The sequence below is a fragment of the Macaca fascicularis genome, chromosome 2 (genome assembly GCF_037993035.2).
Source record: "Macaca fascicularis isolate 582-1 chromosome 2, T2T-MFA8v1.1".
Taxonomy (NCBI): Eukaryota; Metazoa; Chordata; class Mammalia; order Primates; family Cercopithecidae; genus Macaca; species Macaca fascicularis.
The window spans coordinates 119166157-119185707 of NC_088376.1; the positions used below are offsets into that span (position 1 = coordinate 119166157).

General features: G+C 38.6%; 1 protein-coding gene across 18 annotated transcripts in view; it reads right to left on the reverse strand.

Moving 5' to 3' along the window:
- ERC2 (ELKS/RAB6-interacting/CAST family member 2) overlaps positions 1 to 19551 on the reverse strand; it is a 974891-nt gene that overhangs the window by 565530 nt on the left and 389810 nt on the right. For all 18 annotated transcript variants that reach the window (XR_012431280.1, XR_012431279.1, XR_012431278.1 and 15 more), the window contains one exon: positions 11936 to 12103. Coding sequence is in view for 10 of the 18 variants with exons in the window: in XM_015446056.3 (XP_015301542.3) it covers positions 11936 to 12103 (168 nt within the window). In the remaining 8 variants the exon portion in view is untranslated. The remainder of the gene's footprint in view (positions 1 to 11935; positions 12104 to 19551) is intronic.

A 19551-nucleotide genomic window follows, 5' to 3' on the forward strand; every position in this document is an offset into this window, starting at 1 on the left:
AGCAGGTTGCTCAATTTCCATGTAGTTGTGTGGTTTTGAGTGAGTTTCTTAATCTTTAGTTCTAATTTGATTGCACTGTGGTCTGAGAGACTGTTTGTTATGATTTCAGTTCTTTTGCATTTGCTGAGGAGTATTTTACTTCCAGTTACGTGATCAATTTTAGAGTAAGTGCCAGAGAAGAATATATATTCTATTGTTTTGGGGTGGAGAGTTCTGTAGATGTCTATCAGGTCCACTTGATCTAGAGCTGAGTTCGAGCCCTGCATATCCTTGTTAATTTTCTGTCTCAATGATCTAATATTGACAGTTGGATGTTAAGGTCTCCCACTATTATTGTGCGGGAAGACTCCCATTATTTCTATGCTGAGCAGTCAAGGTATTGAAAACTGCTTTAGTTTTCAATAGCGGTGCCACTTTAGTGGACCAGCAGCATTCCCTGTCAGTATCCTGTGAACTCTCCTACTGTTTACTTGCCTTTGAATTTCCGTGAGAGGTTTGGGAACTCTGAAAAGTTATTTTAACATGTACTTATATCAGTTTTCTATTGTTGTATGACAAAATGCCACCAAATGACTTAAAAGCACATCCATTTATTAATTCACAGTTGTGTAAGTCAGAAGTCTGGCAAGGTGTGGCTGGGGTCTCTGCCTGGGGTATTACAAGGGTGAAATCAAGATGTCAGCCAGAAGAGCATTTGTCTGGAGGTTCTAGGGAAAAATTCACTTCCAAATCCATCATATTCATAGTCCTGGGCATTATTCAAGGCATGCACAACAAGGAAGTGGGAAAGCTCAGGGGTCCATCTTAGAATTCTACCTACCACAGTACTTTTGTTAGAGTTACAAATGACTTTTATAAACCATAATTGTATTATCTAAGGACTGATTATATGTGGGTGCTACTGCTGGTTCTCAAAAAACAGCAATCTAAAAAGGAGGTATGATAAAAATGTTATGACAAAGCCCCCAAATTGCCATATAGTTTGTGCCATTAATTTAGAATACAGTTACATATTTTAGTCTGCAAAAGTTGTAGTATAATCAGGTGAGTATAAAGGAAAAAAATACTGGCAATGAGACTGCAGTATCAGAACAGTAGAAAGATGCTATTACCCACAATAACTGTTAAGCGACATGCCCCACAAGAACACATTACCCTTACTTAACATTTATTCTCATGGGAAACTAAAACACGTATTATAGACATTTTGAACCATGGACTTCCCTTACAATATAACATGATAAATGACAATATAGATATGTGTAAAACTCTTCACAGCAAAGCAGAGTCCATTGGCAAACAAAAGATAAGTAAAAAAAGACAGACAGAAAATTTTCTTTCCCACATAAACAAGGTTGATTTAAATCAAACAGCCTGGGAGTATGTGGGAAGAAAAACGGAATCATCTGCAGACTGAAATATGTAAAGGCTCAACTGCCTCTAATCCTATTTCAAAAACTATAAGCAATAGCTGGCAGCTTGGATTGACAGATGTGTCAAGATGCCTGTACCCGTTAGGGTAGCAGCTGCGATCAGGGCATTCTGGACATTTTTATTTTAAGTCATCAAGGAATTTTGCAGGTAATTATAAACAAACCTTTTTTTAAAAAAAATCCATCATAGTGAAATTGAGTATAGAATATGAGGTCTTAACCCAAAGCAAATATTTATTTAAAAGAGAATTTGCCTCCCCTGGGTGGGATCAGCTTTTTCATTGAATGAGAATCAATTCTCAGCATGATCTGGCCCTGAACTGCATTTTTAAATAACACTGATAATTGTTATTGCCACTTGCAACTCACAAGGGACTAGAACATTTATAATATAGAAGTCAAAATGACTCTCGAACTTTAATTATAAAATATATTTGATCGCTAGAAGATGTGAAGAATAGAAAAGCTCCCAAATGTGAAATCTGTTTCCTAAGTGGGCCAAGAGAGTGTGGTCCAGATATATTAAATTACTTCTAATTCCACCAAATGCACTGTGCTGCGTCTTCCTGCCAAACTTTTGCAAATGCTATTCTCGCTTTGACTGGACAACTACTCCTAGTCCCTCATCTCTCAATTTAGTCATCATCTTTTCCAGGAAGTCCTTCTTGTTCATCCCACTCCCCTGGCTAGGTGAGGTGCCCCTCCTATGTGTAGTATACCTGGCTGATATAACACACATCATACACAGTCCTGTAATTGCCTATTTAGTAATTTTCTCCATGAGTCTGAGCTCCCAATGAGCAGAAATTACGCCTTCTTCAATAGTATACGTATCCCCAGTACCTTTGAGGCAGCCAGCTCATTACAGATGCTGAATATGGATTGTTGGATGACTGGACAGCAGGAGGGCAGACAAATAAACAGGCCAGAGTAGGGCAATGGTACCTAAGGCCTCATATGCCATAGGGACATGGAAAGAAGGAAAGGAAAAGTGTAATCAGATTCAGGCTCTGTCACTAATTAGCTCCATGATCCTACATAAGTCACATCATCCCTCAGGTACTCTATATCTTGAGTGGAGAAATGAAGAGGTTGGACTAGGAGGCTTGATCAAGTCTCTTCCAGGTTTACTGTTGTTTCATTTCTTCCTGTCTTCAAGACTGTCCAGCCTTCATCAGCATAACCAAAGTTACATGTCTTTTAAAATCAAATAATATTGGGTTGTGTACACTAGAGCCCAAGGGAAGAAAAATGGAGCTATGTGAAGACAGTACCTGTAGAGGCTGAATGAATGCATGAATGAATGGGCAGGCTTCCTTAACTCTCTTTAACTGTTCCATTAAAGTGTGAATTTTCCTAGCTTTGGTTCCTCTTTTAATAAAATACCATTTCATCAATGTCAGCTCTAGGAGAAGGATAATTTCAAATCCCTTAGAAGAAAAGCAATGTACACAAAGGAGGAGGCTACTGCATTTGTTGCTTCACAAAGAAGCTTAGTTGTACCAAGGAAGCCACAATCTCTATCCAAAAGACACGAAGCACACACAGTGACTTTTGAATATCATTTCATTGGAGCAAAATGGACTTCTGACCAACAGGATCAATCAATTGGTTAAAGTAACCAAGATGTTTTTGCCCTAAACCATCTTACCAACACTGGGGCAAATAATTCCAGCCAAGTGTGGCAGCCATGCACTCTTGGTGATTATTTGTCCTGTGGAATTTAATTAGCACTAGAACCCTTGGCATCACCCTCGCACCATGATGAAGACACACTGTATTGGATGTGAGGGCGATCTGGCTGCAACATCCGTCACCCCATTGATCGCCAGGGTTGATTTGGCTGATCTGGCTTGCTAGGCAGGAGTCCCCTTCCTCCTTCACCACTCCATGTGCATCCCTCCCAAAGCTATGTGCTTGGTCAAAGAGTATGACCATCCCCAATAGAGGAGGACCGATCTTCAGTCAAGGGCATACGAGTAACTGTGCTCCCCTGTTAGAACCTCCAAGAAAGCTGTCAAGATGCACTGTATTAAAGGCTGCAAGAGCAAAGATACTTATTCTTAGGTCCGCTGACATACTGCTACCCTACCAACACAAAATACATGTCAATAACTTTCTGTGTAATACATTAAGTCAGATTTTTGTTATATTTTCCAGACCAAAAAAGACACTGTTCAAAAGAAAGTTGGCAAATCACAAACACTAACCTGGATTATACTTATTAATTGCAAACTTTTAGGCACTGTATTAGTTAAATCTATAGTCAAATCTACATTGAACAGAAAATTTTACCCTACCCCAAATGACTAGATCAAATGTATGAAACGATATATTTAATGTGAATATAGAAATAAGATTTTCAACCCAAAAGGTTGATAAAATAAAAGTGTTTTTATTTTCAGTCAGGAAAAAAAGTCATCTTAAAGGTCACTGTTTTTCAAATGACTGGAATGCTGGTATTAAGCCAAATAAATTTAAACTGGATGTTATCTGCTGGGAGAGCTATCTCTGTTCTTCTTAATCAGATGCTTTATTCCTATTACATGTTCCCTGTACTACACCTGACTAGCACCCCGCTAACAAATTAGCTGATATCATAAGAATGGTCAGATCAGTTTTAATAATTGCAATAATTTTCAGGGTTCAAGAGTGTCATATACACTCATATTTATAAGTATGGATTACTATATGTGAAAATTATTAGACAGAAATAGTAACAGTCCAAACATCATACACACTCATGTGCACAGACACAAACACACACAAGACATTCAACTCTGTAAGTTGGCTAAAATAATGCCAGAGAAAAAACGCAGGTAAAAATGTTATGCATTTCAACTGAGATAATACTGAAAGGTGGGAGAAAGGTCTGTTATACTAAGCAAAAACTGTTTTAAGAAATGCTACCTCAAGGCAGGGGGCCTCGAGAACCAAGAGCAGCAGTGATCCTTACACAAGAAGGAAAGGACTCCTGTAGACCAGGGCTTCTCTGGATGATTATTTATTGGGGGCAGAGGTGTCATCTGCATATTAGGACATTTAGCAGCACCCCTGGAATAGACCCTACCCACAAGATGCTTATAGCATCCTCCCAGCTATAGCAACCAAAAATATCTGCAGACAGTAGCAAATGTTCCCAGGGGAGTAGGGAGGTTCTAAGCCTCAGTTACAGCCCCTGGTTAAGAACCTCTGCTTTAGACCCATGGCCACCCTAGCTGTGATCCCAACCCCTGGGATGCCAGGCCAGTTCCTAGCTTCGATGCAAAGTGAGCTTGCCTATACCAAGGAGGTCAGACCTACGTGAACAGCTCACTGCAAAGTGAGCTGCAAAAGTGGAGTAGCTTCCCAGACCGTTTCCTCTCTGGACTTGGCAAGGAATGAGGGATCTCCCAACTCAAGAGTTCACCTTTGACTAGTCCAGGAAAGCTGCTTACATGTCTCAAACCATCTTTTGAGGTCTTAGTCATCCTTTAAGCCAACAACCAAAGGAAAGTGAAACTACCATCAGAGCAGACACGTCAATCCTTTAAAAATGAAGCAGCAAAACAATCTTAGAATGGTACATAAAGAGTTTCTGGGGGAAGAAAAATTAAACAGATATTGAAAGCCACCACAATCTTTCTTTTTTCTACATATAATTTATCATATTTTTAAATACAGACCTCGTGTTATATTTTATTTATGTAATTCATTCCCTACTTTTTTTTTTATTACACTATTTAGTGGCTGTATCTCTGCTGGTTTTGTCCTAAAAAGAGGTGTTCTTATATATCAACCTCAGGTATGTTGCTCAAATTGTAGTTTAACTAATCCCTAAAAGTTAACGATCCCACTTGTCTCATGAGGGAAGCAGGACCATAAACTAGAAAAAACACTAGAATAGTGTAGTGGTTAAGAATAGCTCCATCCCTTTCCTGCCACGACACTCTGAACGAGTTCTTCCCTATACCACAGTCTCTCATTTTAAAAACCAGGATTATGATAGTGCCTATAAGCCATTAGGTCTGTTACAAGAATGCATAACCTAAGGATGCAAATCACTTAGCACAGTGTCTGGTATACAGTAAGGGTTCAACAAATAGTATATAATATAATCATTTTATTATAAAAATAATTACTTGTATGGTCATAATTGAAATGACCACATATAACCAGAAATTTCATTGCATCACTCTCATAAAATATCACCTTCCTAACAATCCAATAAATTAGAAGTGATAACTAGAGAAGAAAGCATTCTTTTTGCAGAATAAGATGATATTCTCTATAAATGTCACATTTCTTTTTATTAAAAAGGAAAATGAAGGAAGAGTGGCGAAACACCCTTACTCAAACCATCCCTTTTTACCTTCCTAGGGTAATAGAACCAAGGCTGGAGATGTTAGGTGTGGGTAGAGCAACAACCATTTCCTCATCTGTGTTTTATTATTCATGGGATAGCTCCATCTTGCAGCCTACACAGAACATACCGTGCTGGGAACAAGAGTGGGTTTGACATTTTGCTGGGGCAAATGACTCTCCTCAGAGCTAACAATACTCTTGGGTGAGAAGTAGATCTCAAAGCAATTTCTCCTCTCCCAAGTTCTCATTCATTGAGAATTTGCTGAGCTCATTTATTCACTCAATCCTTATTGATCAAGGAGCATCAGATGCCAAGAATTTTGCCAGAAGCTGGAGGTATCTTGATGATGATGGTTGGGGCACTCAAGCCCTGAGAGGGAAGCCAATATTCACCAAAGGGATGCATAATTCCAAACTAAGCCAAGACATAGTTCTCTAAGAGTGTAAAACCTCCCCCAGACTGCAGTGTCAGCAAAGACTTCCATGAGTAAGTGACACAAAAACAGAGCAGAAAGCTCCAGTGTAAAGCTTGGAGTCACATATCCCTGACTCTTATAAAGGAAGGGTCTGATTAGATCCTGCCAAAGAGAGTCAGTTGTGTGAAGTTTGGAGCTCTGTCCCAGGACTTTGACTCTTGACTGACAGTGTAATGTGAGGGCAGAGGAAAGAGGGTGAGGGAGAGCAGCTGTCAACAGAAAAGACAGCTGACCAGACACTCCTGGCAAATCACAGTGGTGTTTGCCTTCTCTTGGTCTCTTAGGGCTGCCTTGGTTCTTTATCATCCCCAGTCTGGTTCTACAGACCAGATAGTGGGACCCTGGATATTCTTACAAAAAATTCCCTTTTGCTTAGGGTAGCCAGAAGTGGCTTCTGCTGTTTGCATCCATCAAGTGATTTCCTTCTGGTAACATGCCATATGTTGTTCTCCACTGCACTTATATTTAGGATTATGCATGTCTGTCTCCACAACTAGACTGTCAGTTTCTTGAGGACTGGAGATTGTCTTATTTCTCCCTGAACCTCCAGGACCTAGAGTGGTGACTGACTGACACATAGGAAACACTCAGTAAAAGTGAAATGAATATGATTTTGCACATGTTCGAAAAATTAGGAGGTTTGCCAATAATAAGTATAAAAGTTCAACTAGATGTTTAAACATTGAGAAAGAGCTCAATTGAGTTAAAAAGTCCTCCACACTTTACTTCAATTTTACACCAACATGGAAATCTCTACGTTCTGTATCTATCTTCTCAGGTATTACTTTAAAAAAATTTAAAAAAAAATATCTGGAAGAAACTCAGTAATCCCACAGTGTCCTTAGCCCTGAGGTTATCATCATTCAGAATTTTCACCACCATACTTCCAAATAGGTAGAATCAAGCTGCTGAAGTGGGAAGGTCCATATATACCACTCCCAGGCGCCAACTCCATTCACCCCTCTCTGCCTTTTCCAACCCACAGGGCAATCCACAAAGTTCAGTAGGCAGCCAGTGAACTTGGCTTCCAGAGAGATCACCATCTGTTTTTCTACCTCTAATAAATAAAGTACCTCTGTTCTATAAATTCACATTGCTTATGGGACTAAGGCCTAGAATGAAAATGGAGATAGAATTTTCGTCCAGTTTTAATGAGTTTAAAAAAAAATTCGTGGGTAGCAAGTTTATGCTGTAAGAATCTACGCACTGCGTAACAGTCTGAATTTGATCGGGTTCAAACAATGCTACCATGTCCTAAAATCCTGGGCATTATACGCTTTCCAAATGTACAGTGTCATCAAGGTTTTCTGACATTTCCTACAAAAACTCAATAGTCAGATAGCACTTCACCAGTTACAGTTTAAATTCAGGTATGGGAACAGAAAATTACAGCTTTAGCATGGAAACCGTACCGCTCTTCTGATTTCAGTGTCACAGCTAAACACTTTTCATACACGTGCATTTTTGTCCCCTACTAAGAGAACTCTATGTCTTGGAATTACAGAGTAAAGCCAAAAGTATGATGGTAGGGCCAAAAATCCACTCTAGATGACCTCTGTCTTCCTACAAAAGCTTCATCAGAGATGCTCCTCCACCTGGGGTTTTCTTTTTATTCAGCCTCACTTCCTTCTTCAAGTGATGAAATACTTAGAGCATCGTGTCCATGCCTGTCTACATGGCTTATGCAGCACACAAGACTTCTGAGACCCAGAGCTCTGAAGGCAAAGCTGACAGATATGAAATGCAAGCCTAGCTTTGCCAGGGTAAACGTGGCCAGGAAAGGAGCGTACCTAGTTCCACTGGCATCAACACAGGGTTGCAAAAGAGTCTATGAGAAAGAAATATTAAGTAATACTGCATGTCTGACATTGACATGAGCTTATTATTCTTCCATGCCAACACACCCTAATCCAAAGCTTATGCTATTTCAATCCAAGCCTGCCCTAAAACAGCCAATTATGCTGAATGTAGTCTAAGCTCCAAGGAGTCTCCAGAATTAAAGACAATATTTCATTGGCCCATTTGTTTTTGTATTATTTCTACATTTTGAGTCAGTTTCTAAATCATATGCATCACTTCTCTAGGGATTATTTCCCTTTCACATTGCAGGTATAATACAACTCCTGTGGCTTTGCTACGTTGCCAGTGGTTTTATTTCCTCCCCAAAAGTATTGGTAAACTTGGTTTAAAAACCTGAAGCTGAGCAACCTCTCCAAATAAACATGAAACATTTCCAAACCCATTGTCTACATGACTTAAACAAGTGATATCATAATCATGTTGCCAAAAGGAGCCATAATATACAACTGATTTTGTTCTAGAACTTCCAGACTGGTTCTCAAGCTTTTAAGTATGGCTGTGGAGGAAAGTTTAAAATTCTGCAAAATATTTGAATTGGTAAAAGTGGTCATTTGTCACTTATGCATTGTAAGTGCCATCCCAAAATATTCACTGAGAAAACTGTTGTCATTTATTCCTCAAGAATGAGTGCACTTAGTCTCAACTTCTGACAAAATGGACAAGTGTGATATTTTTCCTTAATTCACTCTCATACCTGGTGTCATCATCATAAAAAGTGAAATTTTAAAAAATGAGGCTTATTCTCTTAATTTACAATAATTATTTTATTATATATTTCTAAAGACAAAAAATACTTTTATCTAGGCTATGTGACCTTGGGCAAGCTTACCATAGCCTCAATATTCCACAATTCCTTAGATTAATAATTGTGCCCATCTCACTAGGTAGTGGTCAAGAGTAAGTAAACAGTGCATGTAACAAGCACCATTTACATGAGTAAATAAAGTATCCAGCAGTGTTCAATATAGGTAAGTTCAATAAATGCAACCTTTGTTATTATTTGCAGCTGGATATTTTAAATGAAAAATCTTCTTTTGAATCCTTAGAACATGCTCCAAGACAGTCTACTATAACCATTTCTCTGTTATTCCCATGTACCCTAGACAGCCCCTTTGATTCAAGGGTCCTTAGTAATCTCTGCTCAGCTCTCTTCTAAATTTCTGTATCAATTAGCTAGTGCTACAAGAGGAGGCTCCAATGACCAGGACCTTGTCCATGAAGATCTCTACAGAAATGAATTAATAATATGATTCATCAAATCGCCAATATCCTGAGAGTTTCTAACAAATGCAGTGTCTCTACTTTTAACTCTTTGGTAAATCCTCTATAATTTGGTTTAAATCTAACTTTGTTTTTAAAATGTGACGCACTATTCTGTACGTAAATGTACCATTTAGGCTCTGGCTGACCATAACAGAACAGGAAGAGACTAACTGGCTCTCAGAGTTTAAGAAAGATTAGAGAACTCACTTATGAAAAGTCAAAAGCGTGGGGAATATCCTAATAGATATTAGAATGCTCATCACAACCTCTGCACTGAAACAAATGAATGCCAACTATTGTTGTCATCTTTGCATAGCTCTGTCCTTGAATCAAATTCACAAGAATAAGTGCTCCTGGCAGCAGGGGGTGAGGATGTAATATAACCTTGGCCAATCAAATGCTCCTATGCAAGACTTTAACTCTAGAGCAAGTTCATTTATCCATTCATTCAACAAATATTTATTAAGGATTTAGTAACTTTTGGGTACTAAAGATATGGGGGAAAGGTCTCCCCTTTTGGAATTTATATTCTAGTAATATGAATGAACTAGGTATATTTAAATACATATTATATTTATTTATATATTTAATACATATTATATAAATTTTAAATATATATATATGTACACACACACATTTGTCAGATGGTTAAAAGTTCTACTTAAAAAAATAAAACTGGATGACAGAAGACAGAGGGCAGGAATGTGGGTGGTCATGCGATTTTATGCAGGATGGACAAAAAAGGCCTGCAACAAAGCACTATTTAAACAGAGACCTGAAAGAAGCAAAGGCATGAGCCATGTGGCTATTTCGAGCAGTTCTGTCAATAGGAACATAGTGTGAGTCACACAGTTAATTTTAAGCTTTCTAGTAATCACATTAAAAAAGTAAAAAGAAACAGGTGAAATTCATTTTCATAATGTATTTTATTTTACCTGATATGTCCAAAATATTTTCATTGCAACATATAATCAAAGTAAAAAATGATTCATGAGAGATCTTCCATTTTTTTCATAAGTCTTCCAAATCTGATGTGCAGTTCACACTTGCAGCACATCTCAGTCAAGGTCTTAATCTCTACATGTGGCTCGTGACTACCACAATGGGCAGCATGGGCTCAGAATGAGAGTGTCTCCGTAAAGGCTACAGTAAATGTCAGGTACCAAGACAGCATGCCTCACGTGTCTGCAGAAGAACATGAAGGCCACAGTGTCTGGTGTAGTCTGAGCAAAGGGGAAGGCAGTGAGACAGGAGGCCAGACTGGCCAGAGATAGCCTAATCCTGCAGGGTGTCCTGGGTCCTTGCAAGGACTTCCACTGTTACTCTGAGTGACAATGGAAGCCAATGGAGGTGGAGACAGCTGTGCTCCTATGCTTGGTTTATGCTCTGATGTTACCATCCTGAAATTCTCAATTTTGGGACAGGGGCGTCATGTTTACATTATGCAATGGACCCCCAAAATTATGTAACTGGTTGTGACTACAGAGTTTTGATCAGAGAGTGACATGAACTGTTTTATGCATTACAAGGATTAATCCAGTTTCTGTGTTAAGAATAGGCTGTAGGAAACATGAGGGAGGATGCAAGAAAATCACCTGGGATGCTGTAGATCCACGCCAGGTGAGAAATGATGATGGCAGGTGACACCAAGAGCAGGGGCCAGTTAGTTCCATTTGCTGCAGCTGCAGCAGAGCACCTGACAGCATGCCTGTGGATGGCAGCATCCACGCCAGAGGCTCCTGCTGCCCACCACTGATTTCCACCTAGTTTCCACTCTGGCCGCCTGTTCATCTGACAGCCCTGTATCTTCCCAACACATTTTTTTTTTGTAAAAGAGCAGCCATTGGTGTCTCTTCTCACCTACCCTTTTACTAAGAGAAGGCAGGATACTCAGTGGTCCCACTAAAACTATATAGAGTAGCAAACAGGAATTCTCCAAAAGAAAATCGGGACGCTATCACAAAATCAGGGTACCCTATAAGGTAGAAAATGAGCTGCTAAAGGAAGGAAGGAATGACCTTAACAAGGTCGAGCATCTTCTATGTTGCATCACTGTGGCTGGAAATTATTATACATTCTTTCCATTGATTTCAATTAAGTAATGGGTGTAAAACATTACTCCTGCCTCCCAAAAATCTGTATGGGCTTCACAGAATAGGATCTACTACAGTTTATGTGAATATCAAATGTATCTAAAATACATTCAGGACCCACAAAATACATTGCTAACTCTCAGTAATGAAGAAAAAATTAACTGTTGGGACCTTTGGTTATTTTAAATTTGAATCTAAATTTGTACAATTCTCTCTATGTTTAAGCTGGTGAATAAAAAAAAACATCACTATTTAGTTTCTAGGTAATCAAGTAGAAAATTCATCAAGCAATGTTAATATCGACATGATACAACTACCAGTAAGTGAAACACCAGTATGAAAATCAGCCTATACTTCCTAATCTAAGATTCATAAAAGATTACTTATTTTCCATGTGCTCAAAATTTTTCTAAAATGACAAAACATGGATGATACCCCACTTGAAGGGCTTATGTCAGCTACTCACCTTTTTCTGAAGAACATTGATTTTTCTTTCCTTCACTTCTAACATATCTTTCATGTCACGAATCTCACCGGCCAGTGTCCCCTTCTCTTCTGTGAGGTCCTGCAGCTGTTTCGTTTTTTTATTGAGGAAAGATTCTTTTTCTTCCAGTCGTAATCTCAGCGCATCTACCTGAAATCAGGAAAAAGACAGAAGGTTGTGGTTTTACAGAAAGGTCATCAGTAACCATCACTTGTGCCCTTGGAGGGGGCAGGGCAGCAGCATGTTCACTGAGCAAGGCACAGTGGAACCACTGCTTATGGCAACCTCACTGCCCTGCATTTTAACAGCCTACATCCTTCTTTTTTTTTTTTTTTTTTTTTTTTTTGAGACAGAGTCTTGCTCTGTCGCCCAGGCTGGAGCGCAGTGGTGTGATCTCTGCTCACTGTAAGTTCTACCTCCTGGGTTCACGCCATTCTCCTGCTTCAGCTTCCCAAGTAACTGGGACTACAGGTGCCTGCCACCATGCCCGACTAATTTTTTGTATATTTAGTAGAGACGAGGTCTCACCGTGTTAACCAGGATGGTCTCAATCTCCTGACCTTGTGATCCACCTGCCTCAGTCTCCCAAAGTGCTGGGATTACAGGCATGAGCCACCGCGCCCGGCCAGCCTACATCCTTCTTAAAGCCCTATTTGCGCACATCTCAATAGTGATACTTTAAAAATATATATATATATAAGATTTCTATGAAATAAGACATTATGAAATAGTGGTAGGTTTCCATGTTTGTTTCCCTACTTACGGGAAACTACACGTTTGTTTAAGCTGGAAACAAAGCACATCAATACTCCCATGTCTCTCTGAGAGCCCAGGGAGGGTAAAATATTGCTCAAGCTTTGCAGCACAGTCCTGAAATACGGAGAACATAATGAGCCACGCCATGGACATCTGGAGGAACAAGACTGACATGTAGAGAAACACTCCTAAATTAGAAAAATACATGTTGCCAAGAGGACACTCATGCTGCTGGAGGAAGAAAATAAGATAGAAATGAAACACCCATTCTCCAGCCTCATGAAAGACTGCTTTCCAAATACTTTTAAAGAAAAAAAAAAGACAAAGCATACAAAAAAAATCCTCTTTGTAACTCAGCTCTAAAATTTTAAAAAATTATAATTCCTGCTTTTCAAATGTTGTTAATAAAAAAGAAAATATAAGTTTTTTTTTTTAATTTAACATTCTGAAGGCCATGTGCAAAGAAAGGTCTATTTCTAGACCACTCAGACTAGATCATAGAAACAAGTCACTGGGGTAGTAAAATAAAAAAAATGAGACAACAAAAAGAATATGAAGACCATCAGAATACCATTTTGAGTTAATTTTCTGTAGCATTTTAAAATTGTACTTTTTTGATGTACAACACCATATTTGCAACCGTGTTTATAAATGTACGCTAATCTAGTCTTAAAATGTAACTGTGACAAACACTTTATTTGAAGGATTATTGTCCTTAATTATTGACAATGATGGACCATGAGATTTCCAAGGCACTTGTTCTCAGCTAAACAATGACATTCAATATGTTACTCCCAAGACATTTACTTTTTTTATTGGATATATTTTTTAAAAAAGATTAGGACTGTTTGCCACAATTATTTTGCTGCCACTTCAGCAGATACTACTGTTATGGTCTGAATGTGTTGCTCAAAATTCATAAATTGAAATCAAATCCCCAATACAATAATATTAAAAAGTGGCGCCTTTAGGAGGTCATTAGGTCATGAGGGCAAACTGCCTCATGAATGGGACTAATTCCTATATGAAAGAAGCCCAAAGGAGTTCATTCACTCCTTCCATCATGTGAAAACACAGCAAGATGGCACCATATATGAAGCATTGATTGATCTCTCATCAGACAAGAAATCTGCTGGTGCCTTGATCTTGGACTTTCCAGCCTCTGCAACTGTAAGACATAAATTTCTGTTGTTTATAAGCCACCCAGTCTAGGTACTTTGTTCTAGCAGCCTGAATGAACTAAGACAACCACCATGATTTATTTTTTCTGGATCATTAAAGACACCTTAACATGTGATTGTAGCCAGGGTTAGAACCATCCAGGAACTAACTCTTCAAGGATCAGTCCTGATCCCTTTGGGAAAGGATACATGAAGTAACTCTTTGTCAGTTCCCTTAATGTGGGAAAGGAATATACTATGTTTACTACAACAAGTCAAAATTAAATAAGATCATGTAGAACAGGGGTCCCCATCCCTCGGACCAGTTCTGGTCCAGGGTCTGTTAGGAACCAGGCCATACAGCAGGAGCTGAGTGTTGGTCGAGCACTGCTACCTGAGTTCCGCCTCCTGCCAGATCAGCAGTGACATTAGATTTTTATAGAATCTAATGAACCTAGGTCCCTCACATGTGCAGTTCACAATAGGGTTCACGCTCCTATGACAGTCTAATGCCTGATGATCTGAGGTGAAACAGTTTCATTCCTAAACCATCCCCTACACCCCACACCTTTTTGTCTGTGGAAAAACTTGTCTTCCACAAAACTGGTCCCTGGTGCCAAAAAGGTTGGGGATTGCTGATATAGAGAGTGTAAAAGACATGTCCACAAAATGATTTTCATAGAGATACCCACAGCAGCATTGTTCATAATGGATCACACAGGAAACAACACAAATGTCTATCAGTAAATGAACGGATAAATAAAATGGTGGTATATTTATATGGAATATTACTATCCATAAAAAGGAGTGACCTGCAGAATCACACAATAATATAGGTGAATCTCAAAAGCATCCTGAGTGAGAGAATCTAGAGGATTTACGGCATGACTGTGTTTCCATTTTTGTGAAATTCTAAAAGAGGTGAAAATAATCTATGGTGACAGAAATGAGAGCAATGGTTGCCTGGGGTGGAAGGTGGGAAGGGCTGATTATAAAGGGACAGGAGTGTATTTTTTGCCTCTAAATCGATTAGTGAGAGTGCAGAACAGTTACATGGTGCACAAAATTGTCAAAAGTAATTGAACTGTATACTTTAATAATTTATACTTTGATATACAGTTATAATTTATATTTCGATAAGTTTGAAAAATATATGAATACATAACTAAGAATTAACAAATATCTTACAAGAATGTCTTTCATGAAAGAGAGAGGTCAAAATAAACAAAACACCAACCTGGGAACTAAATTGCCTTATAATGTAACTGGGAGAATGAAGTGGGGGTTGAATAAGATTCCCATGGGTGATGAGGTATTGAGGTGATGAGGTATTGGGGTGATGGAAGGATTTAATCTTCACCCTCCATAGCAGGAAGTCAACAGATAGTAGCTATACTAGCAATCAGGAAGTAGAGAAGCAAGTATGTTATTTAGAGATATCAAAATAACTGAACAAGAAGAGTTAAAAGAGTTTGTCTTAGGGGAAAAAAAAATGGAACAGGGGAAGTAGAAGATTGCTGCATTTCATTACAAAAATTTTCAAACATTTTGCTTCCTTATCCTATAGGCAAGTAAAATTTGAATGGAAAGAAAAAAAAAAGACAAAATAAATCAAAAACAAAAATCACACAGGAATGTCATAAGAAATCAACAGAAGATATACAGCTACCCAAAACATATGAAAAATACTCAACATCACTAATCATCAGGGAAATGCAAATTAAAACCATGGTGAGAATATCACCTTATCCCAACCAGAATGGCCATTACTAAAAAGTCAACAAACAATAGATGTTGGCATGGATGTGGGGGAAAGGGAATGCTTATACACTGCTGGTGGGAATGTAAATTAGTAAAACCTCTATAGAAAACAACATGGAGATTTCTCAAATAACTAAAAGTCAATCTACTATTCAATCCCACTACTGGGTATCTACCCAAAAGGAAAGAAGTCATTGCATCAAATAGATACCTATGTGTGTATGTTTATCACAGCACAATTCACAATTGCAAATATATGGAATCATCCTATATGCCTATCAAAGAATGAGTAGATAAGAGTAGATAAAGTGTGATATATATAAGATATACATATGATAAGAATGAAATAATGTCTTCTGCAGCAACCTGGATGGAATTGCAGGCCATCATTCTAAGTGAAGTAACTCAGGAATGGAAAACCAAATACTGCGTGTTCTCACTTCTAAGGGGGAACTAAGTTCTGGGTACTGCATGTTCTCACTTGTAAGTGGGAACTAAGTTCTGGGTACACAGAGGCATGTGAAGTGGTATAATGAACACTGGAGACTTAGAAGCAGGAAGGGGGTGAGGAGGCTGAGGAATAAAAAACTACCTACTGGGTGCAAGGTACACTACTCAGGTGATGGGTACACTAAAATCCAGACTTCCTCACTATACGATTTAACCAATCATGTAACCAAAAACCACCCATAACCCTAAAGATACTGAAATTTAATATTTTTTAAAAGAAAAAAAGAAAAGTTCAGAGCAGCAGAAGGTGGCATTTAAAAGAGAAACAACAACAACAACAAAGAAGCCAATAGGAACAATAGAAAGAGGACACTTAGGTTTTTAGGACTGGTTCTGCTTTTATCTGCCTGAGAGGGATCAGGACAGATAACTCTCATTTCCCCTCCCCCAGCCTTCCAGCCTCAGTTTCTCCATCTATAAAACCAAGAGGTGTGAACAGATCATATCTGACATCTTAGGATTTTTAAAGACAGGAATCCATTTTTGGTAGAATGTATCAGGGAAGGACAATGATATTAGAGAGAAAGAAAAATTATTGGAGTAGAAGATCCTTTTCTTGCTCCTTGACAAGAAAGGGGTGCCTAAGCTGTGTTTCTAAAGGTCAAAGGTGACAGGGAAGTGAGAGTTTTTCCAGTTTCTGTTCCAGTGAGAAGGATGAAGCTGGGAGGTCCCAGTAGGGGAAGGGGTGATCACAGATGTGTGGAGCCCCCAAGCCCTAATGGCCCTGACTGCATTACAAAAGAGGATGGACATTCTGTGACTGGGGAGGAAAATGGCAGAATCTTCAAATAGCTGATAGCTGTGCCCCTTCTCACATAATAGCCAGAAAGATATAGGGCCTGGGAAGGTGGAGCGGTACTCATGTCCTGGAGATCTTCCTCTTCCTAAATGAAAATTCATGCCAGGTGCACTAAAGATGATGCACTAAAGATGGACCACAGCTTCTCATGTGGCCCATCTTTGTTTAAAGTTACCTTCATCTACCAGCCTGGCAAAACACCACTTTTCTCTTTGGGTTTTCATTATACCTGGTGAAAAAATATGGTTTTGAGTTTATGCACAAAGCATAGGCATTTGGTGGATTATTGGAAAACTGGCAGAACATGCTGAGCACTCTGGATTATAGCAGTGGTTATAAAGGGGTTACAATCAATTATAGATATTTGCACATGGGCTTACCAGGACTCAGTGTGATTCTGAGAAGAAACACATGACTGAGGTCCCATTTGCCCTGCATCCTACCTATCAAAGCTGGATGGTCTATATCTGGACTAAAGGAAATGCCTAATATCCAAACTGTGATATAAATAAATTACAATATGGGAGGTAGTGAGTGGTGCTGGAGAGAGTTTAGAAAAAGACACTCTGTAATGATGACAGAGAGAGTCGAGGGCTCTTAAAATTATTTGGTGTTGAGTGAAGAGGCAGAGGAAAATATTCCATATACCCAAACATTTTAACTTTTATGTCTCTACCTGATGTTGGAATATAATCTAGACTTTAAGGCTTAACATGTATAGCACCTTCTTGCCATGTGTGATCTATCAGTGCCCTGTCGCATCTTCCCAAGCCCAAAAGAGATTTTAAAAAAAAAAAAAAAACCCTAGCCATGAGAGCATTTCTCCAGGAACAAAATGGAGAGCAAGGATGGTTGTGATCAGCACGTTACTCAAACACCCAAATTCAACATGGCAGGAGGGAGCCTGTGCCAGCTGAGGTCTTCTGTCTGGGGGTTTATTTTCTATGCACTGGAAAGTGTGTACTTAACTTCAAAGGAATTTGGGTCGTGCCTTTCAATCACTTTCACTCTATCTTTAGAGCTTTGCACTAGAAATGGGCTTCAGGGTCTTCTTTTTTTTTTTTAAGATGAAACTTTGACATGAACCACAGGCAATTCACAACCAACATTAGCCCAGTGTGCAGTAAGCAAGTATGACATCATCTCTAAAGTTAAATATGAACTTCCAGATGGTGCAAAACCACAAGCAGGCACACAGGCCTTTGGATGCACCGAAGTTTAAATACAGGGAAGATAAGTTTAAATACAAGAAAAAATACATTCTATTAAAAATTAGAATATCTAGTTCCAAATTGGGTATCAATGACTGAAATTAAAGTTTCCCTCTCTAATATTCTGACTCCACTCAACAGAGTACATCATTTAAAACAGAATTAGAAAGCTCGAAGTCTAGATTATACTCCAACATCAGGTAGAGACATAAAGTTAAAATGTTTGGGTATATGGAATACCTTTCTCTGCCTCTTCACTCAACACCAAATAATTTTAAGAGCCCTTGACTCTCTCTCTTAAACTTTGGCAGTTGACTCAATAATAAAACTTGGCAAAGCAAAGAGCACCATCATTTCCCAGAAAAACAAAAGAAAATTAGAACTGTATGGTATAGTCAGTGTACAAAGACCCAGAAGGTTGAATTTCCAATTTTTACATGTGACTTAACCACATGGGAACTAGTCATCTAATGTTAAAACTAGGACAATCTTTCCATTTTAGGAGAATTGCTCATTTCCTTTTGATCCATTTGTGTGTGTGTGTGTGTGTGTGTGTAAGATCACGTGACATATGAAAATGTAACCTTTTATCTGGCAGTATAAAACATAAAACATTTGTTATCACTTCAGTTCCAGGTAATAACTTGAAAGAAAAGAACCATGGCAATGAAATTGGCAAAACGTTGCCAAAATCAGAGTTAAGCATTATTAATCTTCATGTCAGCACCCAGGAATTATAACCAGTTCCAATGGTGAGGTATGTTTCTAGAAGTTCTATACATAAGACACTCGACCTTTCTGCCATATTTTATGTGCGCCTTCAGAAAGGGTTTCAACGTTGTGACAAAACACTAAGTGCTACCTGATGTGCCATAAATAATTTCTAAAAATCAAATGGTTCATTTCAATCTTAAAATGACTACAGCAACACTTGAGAGAAAAAAGCACTTGAGGGAGAAAAAGGGGCCACTTGAAAATTTTCACAGATTAAATACTACTTGCTTGACAATGCTTCAAGAATTGAATAAACAGGCTATCACAAAGAAAAACTTTAAAAGCAAATGAAACTGGAACACTCACAAAAGCTCCCAATATAGTTTTATTTCACATTCAAACCTTCATTTGTTGGTTTTTCCTAATCGTAGACTTGAGTTAAGGGTATATTTGAATTTGATTCAGCTTGCAATCATTCAAATGGGAGACAGTTTCAAAGTTGGAAGTATGAATAATGTACACAGCCTCCAAAGACACAAACACTAAAAATAACCTAAAATCTAAAACTTCCTTGGTAGTAACCACCAGTTCTCACTCACATCCAACTCTCCTCTCCTCCTGAACACAGAAAAGATCACCCTTCTCAGGCAACTTTTGGGAAAATGAAACCCTGTGTTTTCTTCAGGA